The following is a 22,968-nucleotide window of genomic DNA, read 5'->3' on the forward strand; positions in this document are numbered from 1 at the left end:
TGTGTATTTAAGCCCTGTGTTTCAGTTTGTCCGTGTCATGATCTACCCTTATTTTGCTGTATGTTCTGTCTGTGTAAAGTTTACCTTGTAGTCTCAGTTTTGTTACTTTTTTGGAGTTCAGCGTTAAAGCTGTATTTAAGTTCACCTTTGATTTCTGTGAGTCTACATTTTGGGTCCTTCATGTAGTGATGGGCAGATGAAGCCCCATGAAGCACTGAAGCTTTTCATCCAATTGGTTCACCCCAACGCGAAGCTTCATGAAGCTTCATTTGCTCTAGCAGGACACCTACTGGACGTAAAAATAATAGCTGGCATGAATTTGAAGAGTGTGGCATTTTGCACACAGCCTGTAAATGTCAACAACAAAAGGAGTGTGTAAAACATGTATATTGTAGTGATGGCAGTATACTGTGTATATTTATAGTGGCAGTATGGGAAATGATTATTTGGAAATGCTTGAAATGGAAATGATCATTTACTGTGAGGTGAGGTGTGGTTGGGGTGTGGACAGTGGTTGTGCTTTTGTAACGTTGAGGTATGGACAGCTACACACTGAGGCTTTGAGCCTCAGTCCTGCCTGTTCACATTTTATTCTGTAAAAACAAAATTTTCACTGCTTTTATGACCTTTTTAGTGGGGAGAACATAGCTAGGATTTAATGATTTAACAAATCTTTTGAATCCTTTGTCCTCCACAATGCTAAATGGCTGGGAGTCCTCAATCACCATGCTGACCAGGTCTTCATCTATTTGAGATTGTTCTCCTGAGGAAAGACAATAAAGATAAAGCACAAATATAAATATCACACACGTAACTTATAACAGTTGTATAATATTGTTATATCATTTAGTAACATTACTGCATCCTATATTATCATTGCATTTGATGGCTCACCTGGTCTTGCTCCACAATCGGTGTCCCCCTTATTCTCATGCAAAGCTCTGTAGTGCCTAAGCATGGATGAGGTGTTGTTGTTGTTATATCCCAGCTCCCTGGCACATAGCAAACACTTCACCTTGTACAAAAGTCAAGACAGCTCAACATAAATTGTATTGCACCATCAGTATCATGAAAATACATCTTCTGTAGAAATTTACATACCTTGTTGGGAGGAATAAGATCAAAATGTTCCCACACAGGGGAGGACATCCTCCTCTTCTTAGCTGGCTCCATTCTCTCCTGACTTTCCTCACTCTCATAAACCTCCAAACTGTCTCCAAACTCTCACTAACCGCAACTCTCCATCAAACACCCACATTTTTGAATGAAGTCTGAGGGGTTTATATCGCTGTCATATCTCGCGGCAAAGTTCGAACCACTTCATGAACCAGTCACGTGGTACAGCCGGGCAGCGAGGCTTCGGACGTCATCATTTTCAGCTCCTCCCATAAATGAAGCAAGCCTCGATACGCGCTTCGCGGAAACGCCCCCTCCATTACTCGACACACGCTCCGAAGCCTCGATACAGAACGTCCCATCACTACCTTCATGTCACCACTCCTGCCTGCACACAGCCTTCCCATAACACAGTCGTCCAGCCTGGAAGTAATAAATGCATGAACTAGTTTTTCAGCGTCACTCTGAGACAGGATATTTCTAATTTTAGAGATGTTGCGCAAATGGAAGAACGCAGTCTTACATATTTGTTTAATATGTGCGTTGAAGGACATGTCCTGGTCAAAAATGACTCCAAGGTTCCTCACAGCGTTACTGGAGGCCAAGGTAATGCCATCCAGAGTAAGAATCTGGTTAGACACCATATTTCTAAGATTTTTTACTGTGAATATTAGAGATAGTCTCATGGTCCTCACGTCTTCTCTGGTGTTCTCTTTGTGGTTCTTGCTCCCTCTTCACTCCTCCCCCAGCAGGGTGGCGCTCCTCCCCAGCAGACCTTCCTGGACCCCTGCCTGTTTCCTTTGGGCCCTGTTTGGATGAGCATGAGTGAGTTTCTGCGTGGGACTGGACTGAGAGTGTGTCAGTCACAGACTGTGTGTAGAGGAGTGTGAACGAGTTAGCCTTGCCCTGTACTTTTACCCTGGAGTCCCAGTCCCTTCGTCACAGTACATATGTATATATGTCACCTGGTGTTGTAAATAAACCTCCCTTTAATGGCACAATTCTGAGTCCTGCCTGAGACAGATTAATCATATTTAAGACTGAAGCATTAATTAATGGCAGGACTTCTTTGAGCAGTTTTGTAGGAATGGGGTCTAAAAGACACGTTGATGGTTTGGAGGAAGTAATTATGGAAGTTAACTCAGAAAGATCAATTGGAGAAAAAGAGTCTAACTTAACATCAATGGTACTAAGAGTAGCTGTAGATAATATTACATCTGTGGGATGATTACTGGTATTTTTTTCTCTAATGATAAAAATTTTATTTGTGAAGAAGTTCATGAAGTCATTACTAGTTAATGTTAAAAGGATGGTTGGCTTAACGGAGCTCTGACTGTTTGTCAGCCTGGCTACAGTGCTGAAGAGAAACCTGGGGTTGTTCTTATTTACTTCAATCAGTGACGAATAGTAAGATGTTCTGGCTTTGTGGAGGGCTTTCTTATAAAGCAACAAAATATTTCTCCAGGCTAAATGATGATCCTCTAAATATGTGACACGCCATTTCCTCTCCAGATTACGAGTCATCTGCTTTAGGGTACATGTTTGAGAATTATACCACGGAGTCAGGTACTTCTGATTTGAGACCTTAGTTTTCACAGGAGCTACAGTATCCAGAGTCGTACGTAGTGAGGAAGTGAAATTATTAACAAGATAATCGACCTCTGTTGGGATAGTGTTCAGATAGCTGCTCTGCTCTATGTTGGTACAGGGCATTGAAGATGATAACAGTGGGTGGATTATGTTAATGGATTATATTCTTAAACTTAGTTACAGCGCTTTCAGAAAGACATCTACTTTGATAAAGTCTACTCTCCACTGCTGTGTAATCAATTATTGTAAATGTAAATGTTATCAGGAAATGATCAGACAGGAGAGGGTTTTCAGGAAACACTGTTAGATGTTCAGTTTCTATGTCATATGTTAAAACAAGATCTAGAGTGTGATTAAAGTGGTGGGTGGGTTCTTTTACATTTTGAGAGAAGCCAATTGAGTCTAATAACAGATTAAATGCCATGTTGAGGCTGTCATTTTTAGCATCTACATGGATGTTAAAATCACCCACAATAATTATTTTATCTGAGCTCAGAACTAAATCAGATAAAAAGTCTGAGAAATCAGACGGATTTTTGATTCATTTAAACAACATAATCATCCTGCTGTAACCAGGTTTCAGTAAATCAATTTGTTGATCAATTATTAAGTCATGCACTAACAGAGACTTGGAAGAGAGAGACCTAATATTTAATAATCCACATTTCCTGATTTATTTAAAAGCAGCTTGTCATCACTGTGCCACCACGAGAGGAGAGCAGAGACAGGAGCCTGCTTATCTTTGTTTGGTCTCCAGTTTGAGCCTAAAACTCATTTCATGTTTATTTATAATAAGCCCTCTTCTCCTGTCTTCTTCCAATAATAATTATCTGAGTAATAAAATCAAAGACTAACAGGAGGAGCGTGTAAGTCTGTGCTTTTACCGATAATAAACCTTTGTCTCTGATGAAAACACTGAGCGCGATCCGCAGCCTTCACATTGAAACCTTCTCTGTGTTACATAGCAAACATGGACAGAAACATGTAGACTACTTCCTGTGAGGCCAAACTGAGCCTGTGTGTTAATTAAAGCCTTCATCAGCCTCCTCCTCCTCACGTTTTGAGGACAGACAGAAAGACATGCTGTGATCTGAAACTGGTTTGAAGCACATGAGAACATGTGGAGGTACCTTTGGAGGTCAGATGACAGATACACTGGATAATATTTCCCCAGAAATCCAACCAAAGGTATCAGTTTAAAACTTATTTCATATATTTATTGTCTTTAAAGTGTTTTCATGTCTTTTAATCCTTATTTGAATTAATGCTTTACTTCACGGAGGTGTTTCTAACAGACAGGAAGCAGTGAAGCCGATCTATGGTGAACGTCATCACTCAGGTGTTTGCAGGTGTTTGGTGGTCCTCTGTGTGAGTCCTCGTTGATGCCTTGATGCGCTCAGTGACAGCACGCTGAAAGTCAGACCGGTGAGCCGCTTTTATTCTGAAAAACCGGAATGCTTTTATTTTGTAGAGCAGAAAGCGGATGTCCTGTGTGTGTGTCGATCGAGTTCGTGAGCTGCAGTACATCAACAGGTGAGAGAGACGGCGCGCGCTCAAAGGAAACGGAGAGGTGCGAAGGCGAGAGGATGGAAGGTGAGGAGGTGTCAGGGGAGGAGGTGTCAGGGGAGGAGGTGTCAGGGGGTTCCGCTCCTCTCTGAGCGGAGGACGGCAGAGGGTAGCAGACCTGCGGAGGAGGAGGTCCGCTACTTTCCGGAAAAACAGTCCGTGATTTGTTTCCGCCTGCTCGCGTTAATGATCGACCAGGCTTCGGTTAATCGACGCGCCGAGCAGAGTCATAGGAGTTGAATCAAACGCCGCGCTCAGATCTAACGACGCTGTCATCTTCAGTATCCAGTCATCAGTTACATCGCTGTTCATTGTTATTATTAAACACACAGGTCAGGTCATACACTGTTCTTCCACCATCCTCTCAGAGTAACACACTGATGGTTTCAACACATTTATAGTTTCATTCAATCTCTGTCAAACCTTGTATGACTTATTTATTGTGTTATTTCAATCACTTTCATGTTGTAGATGTCTTTCCTTAGAGTCCAAACTTTCTCCTTAAAATAAACACTTTGGTAATATCAGCAGGTTTAGTCTACAAATGATGGGGTTGATTTAGCCCTCTGCCCATGGACTTCAGTTCTGTTACCATTTTGCCACATGAATCTTACAAAATTAAGTAATAACTTAATTTTGTGCATCTCCTGCCTGATGTGCTTCGGCAGACGTGTGTGTTTCAGGTGTTTGCTGAGTCCCGTGCTGCGGAGTCCTCTGCTGTCCCCGCGGTCCTCGATGAAGATCCATGAAGGTAATTTGTGTTTCTTCTTTGTGGCGTCGCTTTAAGCAGCTGGACACGGTCACGGCTCAGCGATTAGGGGTGGGTTTTTATAATCGATTCATCGATTAAAATCGATTCTGGCTTGGATAACGTAAAATCGATTCATTAAAATCCTGAATCGATTTTTTTAATATAAATTTATTTTGCCCGAAATGCCAGAATCTCTGGTGACATCTCACAAAATTTCAAGAACCACCAAACAGTTAAGACAGTAAATGAGAGCAGGAACACGGATTCTGCACATAGACTTAAACACACAGCGCGACCCGCGGATCAGAATCAGTTAGATGTCGCCTTTCTCACGGTCGGGGCTGAAAGCCGACAGCTCGCTGATCCTGATGTTTCGGCGGGTTCGCGCTTTGTGTTCACGCCCTTTTTGCGCCGATTCTAAAGCTGTTAGTTTGATCTCTCTCCAAACAATATTGACCGAACCAGCAGCAAAAAAAGATCCAAACGCTTCACATAAACATCATCATGAATTCACTCTGACTTTTACTGTTTTGCTTCCACCGCGATGCACAGCTCTCTCTCTCCCTCTCTCTCTCTCTGTACTTCAAGAACAGTTTCCCTTTCGTCATTATTCGCTTGCTTGTTACGCACAAGTCTACTGTTGTTTACAGCGCTGTCGGCCGCTGTTTTTTTCCCTTTTACATTCTTCCGAAAAGACAACCTCATTTCTGCTGTTCAATACTGAACAAATTTAAACTTTTTAAAATTATATAAAATGCAAAATGCTCAGCTGTGTCTGTAAAAAAACCCGCTGTAATTTCAGAGGTAATGTTCATAAGGTGATCAATGTTTTTCGTTCGTTTTTGATGTACTGCAGAATATTTTTATAAAATCCCAGGCCAGGAAAATCACCTTCATGTTTTTCTGTGTTTTATCTTCAGCTACTTTGACACAAAGGTATCTGCTGTGACGCTCACACCTGTGATAAAGTCTTGCATGTGTCAGCTTCCTTTTTATTGATACAAAAATATGTAAATGTACTGATCTGAATTATAATATTTCTCACTGTCAAAATTTCCCAGATTTAAATCAAATCGAATCGAATTAAATCGAATCGTGGATCGAATCGATTCGGGACCTTGTGAATCGGAATTGAATCGATTCTAGAAATCAGTGACGATACCCAGCCCTATCAGCGACATCAGCAGTGACACATCTGTGACCCTGTCACAGACACTCACAGCAGTTTCCTGAGTGATTCACTCGCTCCGCTTGAACTCTGCTCTCTGATTGGACGGTTTCTGTCAGTGGTGACGTGACTCTGTGGCCGGTCGTGGTCACTGTGGACCCAAAGAGGCGACTGGACGTGCCTGACAGGAGAGTGTGACCGCAGACTCCGAGGTCAGGCTGAGACACGATCCACCCACGCTGAGTCAGAGTCGAGCTGACATCACCTGAGCTGCTGGAACAACAATAGCAACCAGACTGAGATGTCTGTAGCTTTACTCTGTCCAGTCAGGCTGTGATGGGTCTAGATTTAGACCTCAGAGAGCTCAGGTGTGTCAGGTGTGACAGGTGACACTTTGTACAGCTGTGAGTCAGATTCCTGTCGACAGCACGTATTATAATATTTACTGAAACTAAACAGTAAAATAAACGTTTCCAAATTGACACTGCCTGTAGGGGGCGCCACAGCGGATCATCTGCCTCCATCTTTTCATCCACTCTGATGCGAATCCCCCTGTCGTCTCTGCAGCTCCGCCCATCATCAGTGCATCCTCTCCTCCTCCCCCATCCTCCCCCATCCTCCCCTCTCCCTGAGGTCACCTCGCAGCCTGAGAGCGTTCCCACCAAACCTAAAACTTTGTTAGAGTCAGTCATTGGACATTGAAGTTTACTGAGCACGAAGCATCGGATCAGTTTTCCTCACTGTGTGAAGGAAGTGTGGCAGAAGAGACAGGAACCCTGGATCTGCTGCTGATGTAGAGGTCCGTCCCAGGAAGCTCACAGGTAGACGTTGTCAGCTGAGTGAAACCTCTCGCTGAACGATCGGATCGGTGAGGAGCGACAAGGCCTGTCTGTGTCATGTTTCACTCTCAGGTTTGTCATAGTTGCTGTGATTTAATATGAAGGCGTGGTCTAATCCCGGCTTGGAATGTGCACGGCTCTGAAAGCTTTCCAGGTACGAAGCGTACGAGCTCTGGACTCTGAGCAGCGTGTTTGCTCTGCAGGTGGTGAATGCCTGAAGTGTCACGTCACTTTTAAGCCTTTCTTTTCCTGCAGCACACCTGAATCGTCAGCCGATCAGCTGACCGAATCCGGCCCCGCAGCATTCCTTGCCCACATTTCCGAGGATGTTATGAGCAGGATAAGCCGCTCCCGCCCTGCACACTCACCCAAACACGCCGCTGTGAATCTCATCAGCCTGCCGGGCTGCGGCACGAAAACGTCTTCCTGTTTATTCCCACTGACACGCTGGTCATCAGGCTGAAGCTCGGGCTGAGAAGGTGTGAACCTGCGCCGCACACCAACTCTGTGGAATAATAAACTGAAGTGAAAGCTTCGAGTGAGAGGCGCTTTCTGTCAGCTGTTCCTGCCCTTGGACCTGGATGATGTCACTGAGGAAGGACGATGGGATGGTGTGCGCTACGAGGTGAGTCCACCGTTCCCTCTCGGTTCCCCGGGTATCCTGACGTCAGAGATCAGGGCGGTCGGTTTCCAGCCCGCTGACTGAACATGGCTTTCTTGATCCAGGCACGAGGGCGCTCACCTGAAAGTTGGCGGAATCTGACCAATCACAGTTATGTTAGGAGAAGAATAAAGTATAAAACCAAGACGACTCAGAGGTCAGTGTCAGCAGCTCTGCATCAGTGTGTGTGTTAATAAAGTTTGAAGCCTGGACAGGAAACCATCCATCATTCAGGCATTTTATCAAATAAATGTCTGTAAAGTCAGTAACCGTTAGAAACGCGGCACGTGTGCGTGTGAGGGCCGAATCGCATGTTAAAGGTTATGAAACAGAAACTGAACCCAAAACGAATCGCATCAAAGTTGTGACTGAGAATGAACATTTGTCACTCGGAGTCACACAGACTTCAGACCTGCTGCTGTCGACGCTCTGAGGGATCCTTAGGAACGGGGACGTTGTTTTCCTGAGATCTGATTGGGTGGGGATTTCATACCTGCTGATCGCTAATCTGGAGCAGGTTCGGTTCACAGCATCAGCTTATTTTTTTTAACCCCCTTCACAGAAACCTGGAGTTACCGGGGTTACCTGGATCAGGTGAAGTCCTGCTATGTGCTGCAGACCTCAGATCTGACTCTCTGTTTCTAAACGTATCCCCCTTACTGTCAGCCTGCTGCTCCTTGTCACCCCACCCGGCCTGCCGTGTTTGCACTGCCCTCTAGTGACGTCTGGAAGGGGGCGGGGTTAAAGCAGCTTCTTTCACACACAGGATGAAGCAGTATCAGATACAGAAGGATTATTCTGAACTGCGAGTCAGGCAAAGCTGCTCTGTTAGAGTCTGGATGTGCAGTTCACTCACAATACAGGATAAAGTCTTTATGTTTGGGGTGGTGTTCACTTCCTGTCAGGGTCAGAGGTCAGAGAGAACCTAAATGTAAACCCTCTTTGTTCTCAGAGAATCTGAGTGATCCCTGTGAGGAGGAGGAGGAGCAGGAGGAGGAGGACCCACAGCACTTTGTCTCCTGTGAGAGGGAAACTTCAGCCTCTGCTGCCTGAAGCTCTGCTGCATGGACCCCACCGTGTTTCATCAACATGTCCTCTGATTGGTCCTTCCCTTCAGTCTGAAGATCTGTCAGCCAATCAGTTTCTGTCTGGGTGAGCGCCACTTCCTCTCCCCACCAGCTGCTGCAGTCACTCAGCTTACTCAGCAGCACGAGTGTGTGTGTTGTCCTGTGTGAGCCCTCCCACCTTCTTTTCCACTCCCATCCCCCTTCCTCACACACGGCCTGTGTGTGTGAGTCAGTGGAGAAAGTTACACTCTGTGTGTGTGTCTGTCTGTGTGTTGTCCTTGCAGCAGACTTTGCTTCAGTGCAGCGGGGGAGAGGAGTGAGCGAGGACGCTGCAGCTGGGTGAGGATCGGAGCTGAGGGGATCGCAGCGTTTCGGGGTTAAAGGTGAGCGTGTGCTTCCTTCAGTTTGTCCCCGCCTGCATAAAAATGGCTCTGACCCGGTTCAGACCCGGTCTGAGGGTTTTAGGTGATCAGGATTATTTGTGAATCATCGGTTTTCTACAGAGGGTGAAGGAGTTTACCATCAGAGGCAGTGCTTTGGGGCTGTTTAGACTGAGGATTTTAAATCTCAGTTATCCCCTCTGTGGGTCACCGTGCCCCCCCAGATGTTCCAGCCGTGGTGGTGGAGAGGGGGGGGGGTGGACACTTCCTGACTATTTGTGAAGGCTCTCAGTCATCCAGGTCATTGCAGTCTAAGGAGCTCGGGGTGTGTCTGGACTTCTTAAGTTTGCTTAAAGACGTTTCACCTCTCAAGGAAACTGAAAGACGTGCAGACACACTTCCTCAGTCATTTATTCAGTGTGTGTGTGTGCTGGAAAATCTTTTTCTTTAGTTTCTGTCGTCTGTAGTTCAGAGTTATCTTTATTAGTTATTGATGATCTATATTGATTAACAGTGGTAGAGTACACTAGTTTAAATGACGTGTAGGTGCCCTGTGTTTGTACGGCGACTGCAACCGTCTCTGTGCTTTTCTTCCTGCGAATGATGATGCTGTGTGTGAGCAGAGTGCTGATTGGTTGAAAACTCTCCTTCCAGCTGAAGTTGTTCTTTGGCGACCTGGTTGTTTGTGTCAGGCTGAGGACGTCTGTGTGAGTCTTTGTCATTTGCTGTTATTTCCCATGGAGACAGCGCGCCGTCCTCTCAGTCATCAGGGAATGTAAAGTCTGCAAGCTCCAGAGCAGACTGATGACAGCAAAATGCTCAGACATGTAATGAAATACCTGACAGTCTGTTTCTTTCACAGCCGTCTCCATCATGGAGGTGCCCAGGAGGCTGTCCTTCCCACTGGTTCTCCCTAAACCAGCCTCGTCTGCTCGGTCTCCTCTGGGAGCTGCAGGTCAGACAGCTGGAAGCAGCAAAGATCAAACTGGAGGGGAAAAGTTCATCTCAGAGGAGAAGACGCCTGAGTCAGGGGTGATTGTAGTGGTGGAGGCGCCACCTGAAGATGGAAAAGCTGCTCGGCGATTCTCCTCTCAGGACAGTTTCTCAGAGGAGAGCTCGTTATCAGAGGAGAGGCTGGAAGAGGAGGCCAGAGAGACCCAGAGGAGGGCCGAGGAGGAGGAGGCAGCAGCCAAGGAGAGGGCGGCCCAGAGGCAACAACTGGCCATCCAAGAGCTTGTGGAGTCTGAGAGGAGCTACCTGCGCCTGCTGCAGCTCAGCACCGTGACCATCAGGAGCAACCTGCAGCAGCAGCTACAGGTAGGACCTAGGAACACACCTGCCCATCGAAGCAGGAAGCAGGGGGAGGGGCCAAACTGCTTGTTTCAGACGGAGGGCGACCCTAGGGCCTTCACTGAGCCCTGGGATCAGACACAGAAGGATTATTATCGACTGTGAATCATGCAGAGCTGCTTCAGCTTTATTTATATAGCACCAAATCACAACAGCGGTGGCCTCAATTTGCTTTATATTGTAAGCTAAATAATGATAATATATAATAATACAGAGAACACCCCAACAAGGACGTCTGAGAACAAGCACTTGTTCATCGAGCTCATCCAGCTGGGGAGGAAGAAGGGCTGAGGGAGGGGACAGAGATTAATAATAAGCAGTGAATAAATGCAGGGGGGTGTATACAGTCACAGTGACAAACTCTGATAGTGACAATACAAAGAAGCAAAAAGAAAGTGGCTGAACGTAAAGCTACTGCTCACCTGTGCAGCAGGTGAAGGTTTTAGCATCCTGCGCCCTCTCAGTGGCTTCTTATCACCTGCTTTTCATTATGCCTGTTCTGTTGCTTAGTACTGCTAAATGACAGCTTATTATCACTGTGCTAATGAAATGAGGCCTCATAAAACATAATGAAATCAGGCTTTATGGGCAAGAAGAGCTGAGCTGTGGAAACACAGCAAGGGAGCAGGGTGAAGGCGTGAGTGAATGGCGGCTCTGTGAGACAGATGAGCCACTGGATTGTGCATTGTTCAGCCTCCCAGCGCCCAGCGCCCCCGTCTGTCCAGCATGAGCACAGATCCATCTTTATTATCAGAGGTCAAAGGTCAGCCAAGCTCTGACGCTGCTGCAGCACATCCCCATCACTTTTTCAGCGTTCCTCAGATGTTTTTATATACTCAAAATACATGAACACAATATGTTATAATGGGTAATATGGGTTATAATGGGAGCGTATGGGTTGTAATGGGGAACCTTCAGACTTTGGGGTTAAAGAAGTGTCTGATATCAGGTAAAAACCCTTATTTTCTGTCTCCCCTCCACCTGCTCTGACCGAAGCCGCCTCCAGCTGGACTGGACAGCATGTTTCTGCACATTGAGGAGGTGATCGATGTATCGAGCCGTCTCCTGAGCCTGCTGGACCAGAAGCAGCTTCAGTCTGGAGAGCCTGACTTCCTGCAGAGTCTCTGTAAGCGACCTGACACCAGACATTTACTTTGACGTGTCACCCTCACAGCTTCAGTCTTTCTGTCGTTGTAAACAGGAAGTCAAACAGGAAGTGGTTGTTCTTTGTTGTTTTTCTGACTCTTATCCTTTTTCTTTATTGACACAAATTTAAAGATGGAGTATTGTGATTCAGCTCAGGTGAGTTCCTGAATCACACAGGTGTCACCTCTTTGTTTTTGTTCCGGGGAAGACTCTTCTTCACTGACCAGCTCAGCATGTAAAGTCCACCTTAAAGTCAGACGTTGTGGCGCTCTGACGTCTGATAAGCTGATGTTTCTCTAACTTCTCACAGTTTTTGTTGGATAAACACGAGATGATCATCATCGAGAAACCCGGGAGGTAGACAGTGAAAATGATGATTGTCTTCGCTCTTTACTCGGCACAGCCGTTTCCCGTGATGAACGTTAAAACTTCCATTCTGCTGCTTCTTGTAAAGGAGTAAAGGTGTGTTTTCCTTCGCTGACAGGTGACTCGTTTCTCAGCCTGTCATCAGAGATGGAAGCCGCCTATAAGGAGTACCTGGCGCACTACAATCATGTGACGGAGGTGGAGAAGAGCTACAAACAGAAGGAGGCTCTGTGGAACGAGGTTGTCAGAGTCATCAAGGCTGCGGCGTAAGTTTACGGCGCCTCGTATCGCCTTGGACAGGAAGTGCTCAGAGCCGAGGAGCTGACTGATGAGTCTTGTGTCTCTCTTCACCTTCAGGCCTGACGTCAACGCCACGTCGCTGAGCTTCTTTTTGGTGATGCCCGTGCAGCGGATTGCCCGCTACCCCCTGCTGCTGCAGACCATCCAGAAGCACACCGACGCCTCCCACCCGGCCTACGCCCTGCTGGAGCAGACCGCTCACACCTCTGTCGCCTTAAACTGTCGTATCAACGAATACAAGCGCTTCCGGGAAGTCGGTGAGGAGCGTGACTAATGGGGCCGGATGTTGGCGTGAAAAAGCAGAAGGTTTTAACTGTCACTCGTGTTTTCTAGCTGACAAATACAGGAAGACGGAAATGCTGACCATCAAGGACAAGATCGTCCGCCTCAACACCCACAGCATTGCCAAGAAGACCGCCAGGCTCGGTCAGCAGATCAAACACGAGGCCGGACTCAAACCTAAGGTAGACCGAACCCTGAGCCTCATCCACAGGAAGCTCCGCCCACATGTTTGTGAGGAGCAGCCAATCAGCAGAATGCTGTCTTAAAGGAGGAGGAGCTAAAACAGCTTGTGTCAGACAGCACCAGGATGACGCATAGAAGGATTACTGTGAACTGTGGATCATGCAAAGCTGCTCTGTGTCATGGCACAGTGGCCCGTGGAAATGGGATGGACTCAAGTGCAGATTCAAAACCGGAGGCCAGGGGTGAGGTGTAACGAAAAGAGATTTTATTTTACAATGCTCAGAGGCTAACAGAAAGTGCAGACTAGAATCAATGAACATAAACTAGATGTCTGAGGCGAGAGAAAATACTGTGATGATAACTAGATGGCAGGGATAACTGGGTGCAGGTACTGGGCAGGGGAAACTGTGGCGGGCCAGGGCAAAGCTTGCAGGTGGGGTTGCATGGAGGGGGAGGCAGGAGAGGTCCAGGTGGGTGCTGTATGCAATGCAGGGAGGCAGGCAGGAGAGAATGGCAGTTCCAAAACGGAGAGGGATTACCGGCGGCAGCAAACTGGTATCCAGGAGAACTTGGTAGGTGGGTTTCAGAGGCTGACGAGAAAAACAGAGATACGGTTAATACACACGATGAGTCACCAAGGAATGGACATGAGGCCGAGAACTGACTAAAGTTGGCAGATAATCTGGCGAAGACCAGTTGAGTGCGCCGGTCATAAATACTGCTGGTACGATTGCCATCAGGTGAGGAACAACAAAGACTCCACCCAGTGGGGAGGAGCCGATGCTGTGGAAAACCACCCAGACCACGACACTCTGGTGGAGTCCAGGAGTGAGAACAGCAGGTTACAGCTCATGCAAGGCCTCCGTCAATCATACACTGTAATCATACGTGTGGAAGGATCAGCAGGGGGAGCAGGCTGCAGACAGGAAGTGTCTGATCAGACCTTCCACTCTCCCCAGGCCACTGCTGTGTTCACAGTGGGTGTGAACGTCCGAGCCAGAGTGACTGTACAGCACACGTCCTCCATGAGTATAAAAATTACAATCGATGTCTTGCAGTAAGTTACTGTCAAGTTTGTTGGCGCTGGACTCTGAACTGTGGAATCAGACAAGTGGGTTTATTTACAACACCGGTGATGTGTACATGTATAGAGTGAGGCAGGGAGAAGGGGGCTGGGAAAAAGGGGAATGCACGCTCAGTCCAAATCCAGAGTCCACACCCTGCTCACTCTCACTCACACTCATCTGGGAAGGGTCCAGAGACGGATTGTACAAGGGAGATGGAGATAGACGTCAGAGCTAGGCTCAGGGAGATCAGCATCAGTCTGAGCCGGGCTACACTAACATGCATTTGTGTTGGTGTGAAGCTCAGGTGACCACTGGCAGGTCTGATCGACCAAATGCTGTTAGGTGGAAGCACAGCTGTGGACTAGGGAGAGTGGAAGGTCTGATCAGACACTTCCTGTCTGCAGCCTGCTCCCCCTGCTGATCTTTCCACATGTATCATTACAGTGTATGATTGACTGAGGCTTTGCATGAGCTGTAACCTGCTGTTTTCACTCCTGGACTCCACCAGAGCAGCTTTGCATGATCCACAGTTCACAGTAATCCTTCTGTGCGTCATCCCGGTGCTCCTCCTATAAGACAAATGTCTTCTGATTGGCTGCGCCTCACAAACAGCAGGTCTTCTCTGAACCTCTGGCTCCTACTGACACTGACCCCATTACTACACGTTTTAAAGCAGTGTGTCACACAGCTAGTTTATGTAGCGCAGCAGTGTGTGAGCTCAGAGCATCTCTTTAGACCGGTGTGTTGGATGTCTTGCAGCTGGTGGACGAGGAATTTGATGCCCTGGAAGGATTCTTCTATGTTTTGGAAAACGGCATCCTGGAGCTGCTGGACAACGTGGAGATGTACCTGCAGCACCTCCAGGTAAACTCACGGTCACACTTTGTCTTGGCTCTCGACTTCAAAGCTTTAGTGGACTTTATTGACTAAAACTTCAAACCTGAATAAACTCATTTGTAAAACATAAATTTGCAGCAGTCACTGTTTCAGGCTGTGACTCACGGTCAGACGCTATAATTACAGACGTGCAGTCATGAGTTTGTGAGTCTCTGTCAGGAGGCCACACACACACACGTACCTTTCTGTTTTCCTCATTCTGTCCTTCACACCAACACTCAGCTCTTTGTATCTCTCTGCTGTTTAGCTTGTTTAGACGTTAGCGAGGATGACCCGCCCACATCTCCTGCTCTCCGTCTGCAGCACAAACACAGACTTTAAGAAATGCTCAGAAACGTTTCTTTGCTTCAGCTTCACTCTGATGTGTTTGATTGTACATGTTTGGTTTGTAAAATAACGTGCTGAGGGCGGCGAGTCGTGTTTGGACAGCCAAGTGCTCAGCTGTGTGTGGTTGCTCTGCAGGGCTTCCTGTCCTGCCGCACGGAGGACTTTGACTTGGACATGGATGGAGAAAAGGCACCGATCTGCTACAAAGAGATCACGACGGCGCTTCGACAGTGGATCCTCCCGATGTTTGTGAGTGATTAACTCTGAGAACGGTGCTGCGGTCTTTACAGGTGCAGGAAATGTCGCAGCACTGCATCCTGTCAGCTCGTGTCCAGTTAAGAGGACAGGATGAGCTGCGATTACAGACACAGCACCAAACTTTACAGATTACATCACAGACTTCTCTCTGTGTAAACAGCTTCTGATTGGTGGATGGTCTGCATCCCACCTCCGATCTCCTCTGCACACGCTCAGAACATGATCAGAGGTCAGACACAGGCCGCTGTGTCTCTGAGCGCCTGCAGAGGTGGACATGCATATTTTGCCCCCTGTGAAAGGATGATGCAGTGAACGACGGTCTGCTAATGTCGATCTGTTCTTTGTTCCTTCTTCCAGGAGAAGAGGATGAGGAAGCTGATCCACCAGCCGCTCTGCGCTCTCCGGGACCTCCTGGTGGGCCCGAGGAACCTAATCAGGAAGAGACTCGACAAGCTGCTCGACTATGAGGTGATCGAAGGAAAACCCAACCTGAGCTACGAGGAGCAGGCTGTGGCCAACACGTACAGGTGGGAACTGGTTTCTGTTGGTTCCTGATGGTTGGAGCTGTGAGTGACCTCGGATGATCTAATATCCTCATGTTGGTGTTGTTCCCAGACCATCGTGAAAATGTTGTTCCAGGTTCAACATTGCAAGTGACCAATCACATTGTTGTGACGTTATTCTTTTGCGCGCCAAGCCATTCGTGCATTTATGAAATTCCAATGTTGCAAGGACAATATCAATTCTGCTCACTGTTTATTAAAGGGTTACGGTTAGGGTTAGGGTCCGTTGATCGGCGGACAGAGGCGGTTTCATGCAGCTTAAGTACAGTTTTTTGTTTTACGCCAGTTTTTCCCGAAGTCGCAAAAGTATGATGTCACAACATTCTGATTGGTCACTTGCGATGTTGATCCTGGAACAACATTTAGTATGATGATCTGGGAACAACACCAACACGAGGATATCAGATCGTGCGAGTGACCTCCTCTACTCCCCTCTCCTCCTGACAGGACGTTGAACACACTGCTCCTGACGGAGCTCCCTCAGTTTAACGGGCTGGCTCTGCAGATGATGTGGAGCACGTTGGGGACGTTCAGCTGTCTGCACAGAGATCTCGCAGCAGACATGGAGCAGCTGTTTCACAGCTTCGCTCAGCAGGTGACGTCCTTACAGACAGGCTGATGCACAAAAACACGTTGGATATCTGTGCTCATCCTTCACGTGTCTCCCTGCAGCTCCCTCACAGCAGCCTTTCTCCTGGTGCATTCTGGGAGTGGGCAGAGTCTTCGGTGCTGGAAGGAGCGAGGAGGCTGCAGCATTTATGTCGAATGGTGGAGGACAAGCTCAACGCGCCAGATGCCCAGGTTAGCGTTCAGATCGGCTTTCATTCATTTATACAGCAGCAAACCACCTCAGGGAGCTTTACACTGTAAGCTACAGAGCACTATGGGCAACAGTGGACCACTCAGCTGACCTCAGACATGTTTGACATGTTTCAGCTGATTGGTTACTGCTGAAAGGTCAGAATAAAAAATATAACAGTGATTTTATCATCCAGCAAACATCCTTCTCCGAATATTTAACCACACCGACGCGATGGTGTCACACCGACGCGATGGTGTCACACCGACGCGATGGTGTCACACCGACGCGATGGTGTCACACCGACGCTCCCAGTCTGAGCTTCAGTTTCCTGAGATTGTTGGTGTTCGGTGGGGGCAGTGGAGTTTGCTGTGTGAGCATCGAGCATCGTTCCTGAAGTAATCTGTCTAAAAAAACGCCACCTGTATTTCCTGTTCTGCCGCGTGTTTTGTGTGAACTGGTTCAGCTACTGGTCCCAGTAAAGATCTGAAGTTCCAGTCACGTCACACTTAGCTGGAGGTTATAATACAAGGTTCTGGCTGAAGAATGTGGCGAATCACCATCATACGTCATTCGCAGGCGATAATGAGTCAGAGACGAGGAAGCGGTGAATGTGCCACTTCTGGTTCTTCAACTTTGCAGCTGCAGAACCAGAAGTGTCTCTTTCTGAGCCATTGTTTTCATTTCTGAACACCTTCCAGGTAAATTTGAGCACGTGTGAGTAATTCAGCAGCTCTGCCCTCTCTGAGATCTGACGTCTGCTCGTGTCTTTCAGCCTCTCAGCCCGTCCTCTCAGCGCCGTCTGAAGCAGCTAACGGATAAGCACGGCTCTGGAAAGATCTTCCAGGTGATGAGCACGGTCGTGGGCACCCGGGACCTGGACCTGAACTTGACTAAGGGCGAGCTGGTGGCAGTGATCAGCGAGGCCGACAGCCGTGGAGACAGGAGGAGGTGGCTGGTCGATGCAGGAGGTGAGACTTTTTATGACGTTTGCACTAAAACCTGAGAGGAAGAACTGTGGTGCCATCTGCTGGCGAGCCGCTGTTATTGCAACTGAAACAGACGAGCAGCCAATGGGATCGCTCTGTGAGGGCACACCGGGTTGGTCTGACACTGTCAACAAATAAATGTTAAACTATATTTACATCTTCACGCAGGGAAGCGAGGCTACGCTGCTGCCTCGAAACTCATTCGCTATCACCAGCCAACAGACGAGCCGCCCCCTTCACCACACCCGAACCTGACAGAAGACGTGACCGCACGCAGAAGACACTCCTACAGCCCGGCGGGCAATGCCCCACTGCCCATGAGTCAGCCCTGCTTCCAGGTAATTGAATTCCTCTGCATTAGACTGTCCAGGAGACGGAGGCCACGTGCTGTCCACCAGCGCAGGGCTGCAGGTTGATCATCCAGCTGCAGTCAGAATACTTTAATAATCCCGACAGTCGCCCCGAGATAATAAGAACAGACTGAACTAATTAAGTAATACAACATGTTACAAAGTTCGCTCTGATATATACAAACGGGCAGGAATGACGTCCTGTGTCATTCAGTGGTGCATTATAGGTAATGTCAGTCTCTGACTGCGTGTGCTCCTGTGACTGGCCAGCACGTTGTGGCGTGGGTGGGAGGTGTTGTCCTTATCTTGGACAACACCCTCCTCTCCACCTTGACAGCGTCCAGCTCTGCCTGTTACTGGCCGTCCCAGCATGCAGCAGCACAGAGGACGGCTCTGGTCGCGACAGTAAGACTGAATTTGTTGTTGTGCACAGCAAATGCGATGCTGTCACATCCTTGTACGCGTTGATACGCTGCTAGATGGAGCGCCGGACTCTCAGCGGTCTGCTCCTGAACAGTAATGTGACACAGAGTGGCTCTACCTGAGCAGGTGATTTAAAGACAGGTAGCTTGTTGTTGATACTGGATCCTGTCTAAGCTGTCAGTGTTTACAGTGTTTGGCCCACCCAGTAACAGCCTTCACGTGGATCTGACTCGGTCACACGCTCTGGGCTCCTACGACACGCTGCTGATGCTCCAACACAGCATCCAAGGAAGCTTCACGTTTTCATTCAGTGTTTGCACAAGTTTGTAGGGATCATTTTGGTTTGTAGGGATTTTTGTAGTAAATTGTAAATATTGTAGAACTTTTCTTCTGTCATTTAATGGTCGGGCATTGTACAGCTACAAGCATTTCACCCCCATGTCATACTGTGTATGGTTGTGTGTGTGTGACAAATAAAATTTGAATTTGAATTTGAATTTGAATCAGTAAGAATGTCAGATACAATCCTGTTCCACCCACAGCCCGTGGGTATTCTGTGAGGCGTTCATGGAAAGATCTGCTTTGTGCCAGTGCATGCACACGTCTTCAGTAGCAGCAGCAGGCCTGTGTCCACCTGTCCTCACACGCTGTCTTTCTGTACCTCAGAGGCGCAGTCCACACCGGTCTCTCAAACCTACGGTTTTTATACCATCATCTGCTGATTGTTTCTTAAACGGTAGAAGAAGATATGTTCTGTGCTGCCCTCGTCTTACACGTGACGATGTGTGCTCGGAGTACTTCTTCTTGTCTTCGTGTTGATGCGTTGCACTTCTCTGAGCGTAATTCAGTGCAAAATAAGCGCTGCTGCTGTTGAGCACGGTTCATTAGAAAGAGCCGGGTCAGGTGGTAGTAACGACCCCACGCTGGTGTTTACAGCCGAGTGTGTGTGTGTGTGATGTGTGATGACACACTGATGTGTGTAATGCTGCTGTATCAGCCTCTGCAGCTGGAAACATCTGCGACTCGCAGTGTTGTTCTGACCTTTATTTAAACGCCGTCAGGGAAGACGCTGTCACTTCCTGCCTCTGTTTCCTGTGTGCGGTCTGCAGGTATGAAAGGAGCGACTGAGTGGAGCTTAATCACAGATGGGCTCTGTAACGCTGATGATGTGTGTTCCTCCTGACAGCCAGGAGGTGCATGTACGTGATGGAGGAAGGATGTGTGGATACAAGTGACGGTGTGGAGGCGGAGACTGTTAAATGCTGCTTTTTTTTCATGTTTCCAGGTTGTGGGCGCCTACGACTTCACGGCTAGATCCAAACACGAAGTATCCTTCCGGGCCGGAGAACCCGTTCGTATCCTGGAGCCTCACGACAAACGAGGGAGCCCCGAGTGGAGCCTGGTGGAGGTCAGAGGAGGTCAGAGAGGCTACGTGCCCTCCAACTACCTGGCAATCATGCCCGTGGGAGCGGGGCTGCCCCCGAACCCCGGCTTCTTCCTTTAGGGGGGGAAACTGCAGCTGGTGCAGATGAGAGGATGGATGGAAGAGCCTCCCGGGATCAGCTGTTTACAGTCTCAGTGTTAATCCTGCCACTTTATCCAGTTTACGAATGGAAGTGTAAAGTTTCTCCTGTGGCGTTTCCTGCTTCCACTTCCTGTGCAGCGTGCACAGGATCGAAGCTTCAGGAGCAGCAAATGAAGTTTACTGACTTTAGCTTTAATAATGAAGGTTTACTGGTCTGCAGTGATCTCTGCACTAACATGCACAATCATCCAAGAACGCTCTTCAAACATGGCGTCTGTAACGCCATGAAGCTCTGACGGCGTGTCACCTCAAACAGCCTGAACATTTGGACGATGTTCGGTGTGCGGCGAGGACACAAAGCTGTTTTTAAGATGAAGGACGATTTTCATGGCTGCTGTACGGTGAAGCGCTCATTTCCCATGAACCTCAGAGTGATGCTGCATACATGCAGGGTGTGAGCTCTCTCAAGCTAACTGTAACGTGTGTGTGTGTGTGTGTGTGTGTGTGTGTGTGTGTGTGTGAGAACCCTCTTCACCTGCAGCAGCGCTGACAGGTACACAGCGCTCTCATCATCTCAGACTGAGTAATGTGATGTAAATGTGAAACGTCTCCGAGGCCGAGGAAGAACAAGACTCAGCAGGAGGAGCAGCTGGGAGAGGGGCGAAGGACAGCGGCAGTTTCTGCTTTGCCTATGAGCGGATTTAAATTTCGTTGTACTTTGATTCCAGAGTTTTACGTAGGAGTGAAATGGGTCAGGACAGAATAACCTCCTCCTGCATTCACATTCACCTGACGATGCTTGTTGCTATGGATACGGCTCAGTCAGTGCAGGTCACGTCTGTGGCATTTGCTCGGCCGGACTAAAGCTGCAGCAGCATTTCTTGATTCCCGCACTTTTGGGTCAGAATCATTTGAAAGCATCTCTGAGCCTCCTGATTGGCTCTTAGGTCATAAACAGGAAGCTGAGCTCAAGTAGTTTTGCAGCTAACAACAGCTTGAATGTTTGAGCACCACAGACTCTCTCCTGGCCTCCTCCTGTGGGGCTGAGCAGCCTCAGCTGCTGTGAGCGTGGAGCAGAGGGAGGGAGGCCGAGAGTCAGAGCTGCTCAGCTGTTCCCATCAGGCTGAATGTCAGGAGGAGGAGGAGGAGGATTCTTCTCTCCTAAAATACCAGATGTCCTCAGGGTTAGTCAGATGGACTGAAACCTCAGCCTGAGAACATTTACCTGATTTCCCCTCCTCAGAGCCCGGTTTAGGATGAGGGGAGCGGTTCATTCCTCAGTTATTTTGGGAAGTTTTAATTCCACAGACGTGCAGATGAAGCTGCAGCGTTCCTTATTTGGAGGAAGTAGATATTTGAACCCATACGCACACGGAAACCACAGAGGGAACATTTCTGGTCAGCATCTTCCTCACATGCTGTTCTCATTTTCACCACCAGAGGGAGGCAGAGACTCGGAGCGTGTGTGCATGATCAGACTAACTGTGTGTGTGTGTATGCATGTTTGGTAATCGTGGCCACAGTGTGTACTTCCTGTTTTGTTTCTGTGTGGTTTCACGAACCTGCTGCTCAGTCGGTCCTGCTGAGTCATTCTGTTTCCTCGATGCTGCAGAGCTGCGTGACCTCTGCTGAGCTGCCACAGTTGTGATATTGAACTCAGTCACACAGCAGGTGGGAGGCTGAGCAGCAGCAGAGAGTGTGGCTTCAATAAAACTAAACTCAAAACTTTTTTGTGGCATTGCATCATTTCATAATCAGATGTTAGTTGTGAGAAGAAGCACCTGAATATTTGTGATGATTTACGACGCTGTGGGGTCCACACCCACTCAGCCCCTTTTACAGTTAAACATCTGGAGACACAGCTGTTCTTGTTCATGCATCATCATCATCAGTGTGCACATTTGCACACAGCCTACAAGTTTTCGCCATCTACTGAATAACAAGCTGAAAGAGGAACCTGCAGTTCCTCTGGTGTCCAGCAGAGGCAGCAGTCCCCATACACGCCAGTGTTTTTGTTTTTTTTTGTTTTTTTTGTTTTGCCTGTCCCGTTTGGCTCTTTTGCCATCAGAATTGTTGTCTAAAGGCAAAGAAAGATGCCCAACGGATTTACTTTACCAAATTGACCATCCCAGCCTTGCCGTAATGGTCCATTTGATTCACCTTTTATTGTTTATTTTATTTTCACTTACTGAATACGGGACAGACTTGACTGGGGGAAAGAAGGGGAGAAAGAAAGAGGGAAAGAGAAACAGCTGAGAAGAGGGACGGGGGAGAAGGGCAAAAGACAAAAACCAACAGAATGGGCAGCAAAAAAAAAGAAAAAAAAAAAAGAAAAAAAAAATGCATATATCAATCACCTGGATCACCTGCTGAGAAAGAAAAAAGAAAACAAGCAGAAGAAAACAAGAGTAATAGAATAAACAACATCACAATGATATATGGGAATATGACAGTAAATACTAAATATTAAACATTATTGTGCAGCACATAAGATCAACAGAACACAGTGTGCTTTGAGGTAGGAGCCAAAAAGGGTGTAGTTTGTCTGAGTTTGTGGGTGTGATCACCCGTGTGTACACCTGTGAGCATGGACGCGCTTGTTTTTTGTTTTTTTAAAAGGTTCCTTCATGTAATGATCTGCTAGAGGGTGTGGGGGGGCACAGCCCCGTCATCCAGGGCATGAAGCAGGTATGGAGGAGATCAAAACTCCAGACATCCAGAGGCCCCCAGAACACAAGAGACCAAGGAAGACCAACAGAGGGGCAGCCGCGCCACTGTCCCAGAAAGAGCTGAGGAGAGTCCCAGATGAGGGCTCACTCAGCAGCCGCGGAGCAGAAGCTAGGGGGAGTTGCAGTGACGCGCCCGTGAGCTCCGCCGGCAGCCAGCCGTGCCTGAGTGACCGAGCCCCAGGGCGAGAGGCCGGGGGCACCCCACCTCTGAAGTGGCCTGAGCAAGCCCCAGGCTCCAGGTCCCGATAAGCGGCCGCCAAGGAGTGAGCCGGTGTG

General features: G+C 47.9%; 1 protein-coding gene across 4 annotated transcripts; it reads left to right on the forward strand.

The window, feature by feature from the left end:
* Positions 1-3,570: 3,570 nt before the first annotated feature.
* arhgef37 (Rho guanine nucleotide exchange factor (GEF) 37) lies at positions 3,571-21,688 on the forward strand. 4 transcript variants are annotated; one of them, XM_085287411.1, is made up of 18 exons: positions 3,571-4,299; positions 4,941-5,023; positions 7,286-7,655; positions 8,644-8,843; positions 9,043-9,141; positions 10,001-10,455; positions 11,485-11,614; positions 12,119-12,266; positions 12,358-12,557; positions 12,634-12,764; positions 14,592-14,696; positions 15,192-15,305; positions 15,672-15,841; positions 16,325-16,472; positions 16,550-16,678; positions 17,452-17,647; positions 17,834-18,003; positions 19,724-21,688. In XM_085287411.1, the coding sequence occupies exons 6-18, from the start codon at positions 10,012-10,014 to the stop codon at positions 19,940-19,942; spliced, it is 2,304 nt and encodes a 767-aa protein (XP_085143537.1). In that variant the 5' UTR covers positions 3,571-4,299; positions 4,941-5,023; positions 7,286-7,655; positions 8,644-8,843; positions 9,043-9,141; positions 10,001-10,011; the 3' UTR covers positions 19,943-21,688. The 4 variants fall into 4 exon arrangements, with proteins under 4 accessions (XP_085143537.1, XP_085143527.1, XP_085143554.1 ...); XM_085287401.1 differs by lacking the exon at positions 7,286-7,655; XM_085287428.1 differs by lacking the exon at positions 7,286-7,655 and having other exon boundaries at positions 9,046-9,141.
* Positions 21,689-22,968: the final 1,280 nt, after the last annotated feature.

The sequence above is a fragment of the Mchenga conophoros genome, linkage group LG2, assembly GCF_057382185.1.
Source record: "Mchenga conophoros isolate Kocher_MC1m ecotype Shallow Benthic linkage group LG2, M_conophoros_male_GT1.1, whole genome shotgun sequence".
Classification (NCBI taxonomy): Eukaryota; Metazoa; Chordata; class Actinopteri; order Cichliformes; family Cichlidae; genus Mchenga; species Mchenga conophoros.